The sequence below is a fragment of the Trachurus japonicus genome, chromosome 16, assembly GCF_045865225.1.
Source record: "Trachurus japonicus isolate A0001 chromosome 16, Traja_1.0".
NCBI classification, from domain to species: domain Eukaryota; kingdom Metazoa; phylum Chordata; class Actinopteri; order Carangiformes; family Carangidae; genus Trachurus; species Trachurus japonicus.
The window spans coordinates 8,621,884-8,630,544 of record NC_140922.1 but is presented as its reverse complement, the minus strand read 5'-3'; the positions used below and the strand labels follow the sequence as shown (position 1 = coordinate 8,630,544).

General features: G+C 42.3%; 1 protein-coding gene across 1 annotated transcript in view; it reads left to right on the top strand.

Moving 5' to 3' along the window:
• Positions 1 to 828: 828 nt before the first annotated feature.
• Positions 829 to 8,661, top strand: part of LOC146971670 (ras-related protein Rab-1B-like) — a 49,482-nt gene continuing 41,649 nt past the window's right edge. Inside the window, exon 1 of the mRNA XM_085801089.1 lies at positions 829 to 967. Within this exon, the coding sequence (XP_085657215.1) occupies positions 954 to 967 (14 nt within the window). The 5' untranslated portion in view covers positions 829 to 953. The remainder of the gene's footprint in view (positions 968 to 8,661) is intronic.

The following is an 8,661-nucleotide window of genomic DNA, read 5'->3' as shown; positions in this document are numbered from 1 at the left end:
TGCTTTTAAAGGATTTATCTCAAAAACGGTACAAGCTATGAAAAAGTTGTACATACAGGATGAATACAGTAGAAGTTTGTCTACAGCTCAGAATTTGAATGAAGTCTCTAGCTGAAAGTATGTGGACGCTTTAAAGGCTGAAAGAAGTAAGAAGATTTGAAGAGTTTCAAGACTGTTCCAATGCATTCTCTATGGGGAAAAAAAAAATCAGAAATAGTTGAATATTGCAAAAAGTATGAATAGTTGAAAAGAGAAAAGTCATAGCACACCTGTCCCGAAAAGGCTGAACATTTTGATGTGAGAATTGTTGAAATAGCACAAAGTATGAAGGACTAGTTAAGTGTCAAAAGTATAAAGAAAATGGCCGAACAGAAGAACAATAGTGTGAATGCTTCCAGCATAGCTGTTGGGACCAGTGCCCGGTGCGATTGCCCGTGGCCCTAATTACAGAAATAAATGTGTGCAGTTTCTCTCCGAAATAGAAGCTGCTGTTGTCTTCCTTGTCATCAGGCAGCGTTGTTAGTTTGATGTCAGTCAACAACAGAGGCAACGCAGCAATAGCAAGGATCATTGCATCACAAACACATCACCAAATCAAGACAACAGAGAGGAATCAGCCGAAGGTTTCAGGTGCAGAGCCAAAGGGTTGCTGTATTCAGCGACGCAGAGTGTGTGTGTTAGGTGTCTCGGGTCCAGGTGCTGTCCCCGGTGTAACCTGATCCGCTCTTTATCAATAAATAATGCACCTGGACCAGTCAGCTCATCAGTTAGCTCACGAGATAGGCAGCTCCGGCTTGTTCTGCCATTTGCCCTCCAGAGAACAGATAGAGACAGGCACAACAGAACGGGACACAACATCACAGAGCTGGAGATATTCTGACAGTTTTCAGCTTCAGGATTCTATTTCAGCGAGTTTTCATTTTGTTGTGTGACCTGCAGCGGCCTGACTTATCATGAATCCTGAATAGTAAGTGTTGTTTCCTTACGGCCGGCTGCGTGTCCCTGTGTTTCTGAGGTGTACACATCCTGTCAGACATGTGCAGTGTAACAGTGATAGCCTACATGGAAAGTCTCTATGTTGATGCAATTCTGTACGTGTGTGGAAGACATTAAGACCAACTCATAGTTAGGGCCGCGGGCAAAGCCCGGGCACTACTGTTATTGTGTGGATTTTTTCTTATTATTATTATTAGGGCCACGGGCAATCGCACTGGGCACTGGTCCCAACAGCTATGAAATAGCTGCAGGGACCAGTGCCCGGGCGAAGCCCGGGCACTACTGTTATTGTGTGGATTTTTTCCTAGTTTTTATTATTTTTCATCTTCCGGACGATTTTCGATTCGCTACTAGTCAAATTATATATCAAAACGTGCGGTTTGATCGGGATCGGGGTGCTATTACTTTTCTCAACAGTTTACGAATTTTTCGCGACGTAGTCGAGAAAAACTGCGCAAAAAATTTGCATGTAAGTCAATGGGACGGGCGAAAAAAAAAGAGCGAAAAAGACCAATCATTGGAGTTTAACAAACGTCTACTGCTCAGGCATACTTTCACCTAGAGACTCCATTTAAACTTTAAACAGTAGACACAAGTCTTGTGTATTGTCGTATTACTCCACGTTTTGATAGGTCATATAGTTTTTGATCAATCCCTGATCAATGACCATGATCATTTTTGGAGAAATTATGAGTTTATAATGGGTGTGTATTGCATGGAATGTTCGTGTCAGAGTGCGTGACATCATCGGTTAGAGTGGGAGAGAGTGAAGAAACATTCTGTTTTTTTTCTGGATAAATTGCCACCACGGCCACAATTTACACTCTACAGACATAATTTTTTCAGAATTTGTAAGACAAACTTGTTATCTCTCATGTCATGTGCTCAAAATATCAGAGAGACTTACAGAACTTACAGAATCAGCCTCTGAGTGCGGCCACGTCTGTCCCTGCTCCTCATTGAGTCCAATACAAATATTTTCTGAGAGGAGCAGAACGGCCTGATGTTTTAAAACTGCCAGCGTCGCCAAAATATTTACTGTAGAAACACCAAATCGTACCGAAATTTTCAGTAAGTCCTTAGAGCAACGTTGATCTGTGTTTTGTTCTGATAGGAGTTACCGTTTTGTCATGCTAAGCCTAATTGTGAGGCCGGTTTAGAGGCAGAAAATGGCTGTTTTTCTCCACGTTTCTGTCTGTCTCAGCCTGCGGGGGCCCCTATCGCCGTGGTAACCTCTTTGATCCTCAGGCCAGGGCTCGTTAACTTCATAAACAATCCACCTGGCGCTCGTTTAAATGTTTATAAACACAGACACAGCTAAATCAGACTGACACAGGATGCAGCTACTAACTAACTATGTGTCAAGTCAGTCACACACACACACACAGACTCTAGAGCCAGCTTCATGTGATTACAGTCACACACACACACACACACACACACACACACACACACACACACACACACACACACACACACACACACACACACACACACACACACACACACAGGTAACCTAATGTGGTTACAGCTCCTCCATATCAGTGCTTATAGAAAGATGATCATGTGTCTGTCTGATCAGCTCTGTCTTGACCTTAAGATCGTGGGTTTGATTCCCATGTTGACAGAGATGGCACAACCCGCAGTAGCTCCCGTGGCCCATTCAAAATTTCCCGAGAGGAAATTTTCTAGTTCTCCTTCATCTTCCGGACGATTTTCGATTTGCTACTAGTCCTGCAACTCTTCGAGTTGCAGGACAAATTATATATCAAAACGTGCGGTTTGATCGGGATCGGGGTGCTATTACTTGTCTCAACAGTTTACGAATTTTTCGCGACATAGTCGCGAAAAACTGCGCAAAAAATTTGCATGTAAGTCAATGGGACGGGCGAAAAAAAAAGAGCGAAAAAGACCAATCATTGGAGTTTAACAAACGTCTACTGCTCAGGCATACTTTCACCTAGAGACTCCATTTAAACTTTAAACAGTAGACACAAGTCTTGTGTATTGTCGTATTACTCCACGTTTTGATAGGTCATATAGTTTTTGATCAATCCCTGATCAATGACCATGATCATTTTTGGAGAAATTATGAGTTTATAATGGGTGTGTATTGCATGGAATGTTCGTGTCAGAGTGCGTGACATCATCGGTTAGAGTGGGAGAGAGTGAAGAAACATTCTGTATTTTTTCTGGATAAACTGTCAGCACGGCCACAATTTACACTCTACACACATAATTTTTTCAGAATTTGTAAGACAAACTTGTTATCTCTCATGTCATGTGCTCAAAATATCAGAGAGACTTACAGAATTGACAGAATCAGCCTCTGAGTGCGGCCACGTCTGTCCCTGCTCCTCATTGAGTCCAATACAAATATTTTCTGAGAGAAGCAGAACGGCCTGATGTTTTAAAACTGCCAGCGTCGCCAAAATATTTACTGTAGAAACACCAAATCGTACCGAAATTTTCATTAAGTCCTTAGAGCAACGTTGATCTGTGTTTTGTTCTGATAGGAGTTACCGTTTTGTCATGCTAAGCCTAAATGTGAGACCGGTTTAGAGGCAGAAAATGGCTCTTTTTCTCCACGTTTCTGTCTGTCTCAGCCTGCGGGGGCCCCTATCGCGGTGGTAACCTCTTTGATCCTCAGGCCAGAGCTCGTTAACTTCATAAACAATCCACCTGGCGCTCGTTTAAATGTTTATAAACAGAGACACAGCTAAATCAGACTGACACAGGATGCAGCTACTAACTAACTATGTGTCAAGTCAGTCACACACACACACACAGACTCTAGAGCCAGCTTCATGTGATTACAGTTACACACACACACACACACCTACACACACACACACACACACACACACACACACACACACACACACACACACACACACACACACAGTTAACCTAATGTGGTTACAGCTCCTCCATATCAGTGCTTATAGAAAGATGATCATGTGTCTGTCTGATCAGCTCTGTCTTGACCTTAAGATCGTGGGTTTGATTCCCATGTTGACAGAGATGGCACAACCCGCAGTAGCTCCCGTGGCCCATTCAAAATTTCCCGAGAGGAAATTTTCTAGTTAGGGCCGCGGGCAATCGCACCGGGCACTACTGTTATTGTGTGGATTTTTTCTTATTAGGGCCGCGGGCAATCGCACCGGGCACTGGTCCCAACAGCTATGAAATAGCTGCAGGGACAAAAAATTTGCATGTAAGTCAATGGGACGGGCGAAAAAAAAAGAGCGAAAAAGACCAATCATTGGAGTTTAACAAACGTCTACTGCTCAGGCATACTTTGACCTAGAGACTTCATTTAAACTTTAAACAGTAGACACAAGTCTTGTGTATTGTCGTATTACTCCACGTTTTGATAGGTCATATAGTTTTTGATCAATCCCTGATCAATGACCATGATCATTTTTGGAGAAATTATGAGTTTTTAATGGGTGTGTATTGCATGGAATGTTCGTGTCAGAGTGCGTGACATCATCGGTTAGAGTGGGAGAGAGTGAAGAAACATTCTGTATTTTTTCTGGATAAACTGTCAGCACGGCCACAATTTACACTCCAGAGACATAATTTTTTCAGAATTTGTAAGACAAACTTGTTATCTCTCATGTCATGTGCTCAAAATATCAGAGAGACTTACAGAACTTACAGAATCAGCCTCTGAGTGCGGCCACGTCTGTCCCTGCTCCTCATTGAGTCCAATACAAATATTTTCTGAGAGGAGCAGAACGGCCTGATGTTTTAAAACTGCCAGCGTCGCCAAAATATTTACTGTAGAAACACCAAATCGTACCGAAATTTTCATTAAGTCCTTAGAGCAACGTTGATCTGTGTTTTGTTCTGATAGGAGTTACTGTTTTCTCATGCTAGGCCTAATTGTGAGACCGGTGCAGAGGCAGAAAATGGCTCTTTTTCTCCACATTTCTGTCTGTCTCAGCCTGCCGGGGGCCCCTATCGCCGTGGTAACCTCTTTGATCCTCAGGCCAGAGCTCGTTAACTTCATAAACAATCCACCTGGCGCTCGTTTAAATGTTTATAAACACAGACACAGCTAAATCAGACTGACACAGGATGCAGCTACTAACTAACTATGTGTCAAGTCAGTCACACACACACACACACAGACTCTAGAGCCAGCTTCATGTGATTACAGTCACACACACACACACACACACACACACACACACACACACACACACACACACACACACACACACACACACACACACACACACACACACACACACACACACACACACACACAGTTAACCTAATGTGGTTACAGCTCCTCCATATCAGTGCTTATAGAAAGATGATCATGTGTCTGTCTGATCAGCTCTGTCTTGACCTTAAGATCGTGGGTTTGATTCCCATGTTGACAGAGATGGCACAACCCGCAGTAGCTCCCGTGGCCCATTCAAAATTCCCCGAGAGGAAATTTTCTAGTTATTAGGGCCGCGGGCAATCGCACCGGGCACTGGTCCCGGGCACTGGTCCACTGGATTTTTTCTTATTATTATTAGTGTGACTGCTGAAGCAGTCACACTACTGTTCTTCTGTTTGGCCATTTTCTTCCGCCTTTTTACGGTCTTCTTCTAGTCCTTCATACTTTGTGCTATTTCAACAATTCATATATCAAAACGTGCAGCTTTTTTTGAACTTTATCGGCATTACTTTTCTCTTTTTAACTATTTATACTTTTTAAAATATTTAACTTTTTCACAAAAAATCTCACATTCATCAAAGTCTCAACCTCTGTTTTTCACAACTCCACTGTAGTGTAGGGGTTAGGGTGGATGCTTGCCAACCCTAAGGTCACTGGTTCGAATCCAAGGGAAGAACTCTTGTTATGTTATGTTGAATTCTGCTCTCCTCCCCCGCCTTCAATTGGTTACAGGTGTTTGTTATCTCCTTGATTACTCATACCAGTTTGCAGCACATCATCACATTACAATGAATGACAACAGTTTTGAAAGCAGTGTGCTCTCTGTAGCTGAGTGGCAGAGTAAAGGTTTAGTGATCATATGGTCATGGGTTCGATTCCTGCCTCAGTCTTTTCACTTCATTGCTTGACTTTTGATTCCAATTATTCAGCTGTCATTGGACAGTCTTTGATTCCTCATAGTATAAAGCTCATTGTAACTCAGGTTCTCTGTGGCCATATGGTTAGTGCTCAGCCTGAAATTCACAGACATTTTCATTCTAAGTCATTCAAGCTTGACTCTCAAGCTTTCTTGATGTTGACAGTGTGCAGATCATTAACAGACAACAGTCTCTGCAACTGTGTGTGCACTGTGGCCTAGAGGCAGAGTGGAAGTCTAATGACCATGAGGATGTGGGTTCGATTCTGACCTTGGTCAAACATTTGTATGGTGATCACAGCTTGCACTATTTGCTAATTCTGCAACAGCGTTCAGTTGCTATCAGCAGTCACACCATTTCCATTCTTGGAAATGCTTTTTCTAGTTAGTGTGAATGCTGGAAGCATTCACACTATTGTTATTCAAATCTTTATACTTATTATTATTCTTACTTCTTTCACCCTTTTTCAGCAGTTTTCTGCTCCTTCATACTTTGTGCTATTTCAACAATTCATATATCAAAACGTGCAGCTTTTTCAGGACAATATTGCTATTATTTTTCTCTTTCATACTATTTATACTTTTTAAAATATTTAACTTTTTGTGCAATTTTTCTCTCATAGGAAATACATTGAAACAGTCTTCAAACTCTTCAAATCTTCTGCTTCATTCAGCCTCTAATAGCTTCAGCATACTTTCAGCTACAGACTTCATTCAACTTTTAAACTGTTCACAAACCTTTCAACTATTCAGCTATATCTCAGCTTATTGATATCTTCAACAGTTTCAGATATATGTATAGTTTTAAAATCATTAAAATTTCTGACAAAATTCAGATTTAACATGAAAGTCAATGGGACGGAATGTTCGGACGTTGGCAGTTGGCAGAGTGACAGAGGGTCTAAAAATCCTCTCACATTTTTCTCTCTATCCTGTCAGCACGGCCACAGATTACACTCTACACACATAATTTCGGGCATGCTTGTAGACAAGCTCATCCTTGATCTCTTCATGTGCTCAAAAAACCAGAGAGACGAACACAATTTGAACTGGGAGCCTCTGAGTGTGGCCACTTCCCTCCCTTCCTCTCATTGACTCCCATTCAAAAGTAGGCGCTGATTTTCTAAACGTCCCAAAGTTTCCAACCTGCGACACAATCAACAATTTTTACTCTAGAAACACCAAAGTGACACGGACGCGTTCAGCAAGGTCTTATGGTTCGGAAAATGTAAACCTTTTGCTCGTACTAAGTACAGATTTGTCGTACATTAGATCTGTTTGAGGGTGTCACAGAGCAGTTAAAGCCTATGGTTAAAGCTGCCACCATGCCTTAAAGCCACCAGCCAACAGTTACATGGTAACCTCAACATGGCAACCTCACCATGGTAACCTCACCATGGCAACGTCACCATGGCAACGCACACACATTCTCTCTGTCTGACTGTCTGTCGGTCATACACACACACACACACACACAAATGGACACACACTAACTACCACACACACACACACATCCAACACACACACACACACACACACACACACACAAATGGACACACACACACACACACACACACACACAAATGGACACACACACACACACACACACACACACACACACACAAATGGACACACACTCACCATACACACACATCCAACACACACACAAATGGACACACACTAACTACTACTACACACACACACACACACACACACACACCATACACACACACGCACACACACAAATGGACACACACACACAAATGGACACACACTCACCATGCATACACATCCAACACACACACACACAAATGGACACACACTAACTACTACTACACACACACACACACACACACACACACACACACACCATACACACACACGCACACACACAAATGGACACACACACACACAAATGGACACACACTCACCATACACACACATCCAACACACACACACACACACACACAAATGGACACACACTAACTACCACACACACACAAACACACACACACACACACACACACACACACACACACACACACACACACACACACACAACAAACATACAACCACTTACCAAACACATACACAATTTACACAATTACACACAAACAGACAAACATGCACACACAACAAACACACACACAAATGGACACACACTAACCATACACAAACAGACACACACGTCCAACACACACACATTTCATACAGTTGTCAGGTCAGAACTTTATGTATATCTTCCTCACACACACACACACACACACACACACACACACACACACACACACACACACACACACACACCACACACACACACACACACACACACACACACACACACTTTTCCTACAGTTGTCTGACTGTTTTGTGTACCTCTCTATCTTCCTGTTGTAGTTAATGGACTCGTTGCTGTTAATTTTGTTCTTTAGCTATTTAAACTGAAAATACACATTTCCCCATTTTGGTCATGTTGAACACATTGTTTTACACGTATCCTAAACTACTGAGGCTCTTCTCAACCATTTCACACCATTAAACCCGCTGTTTACATGTTCTACTTCTCAGC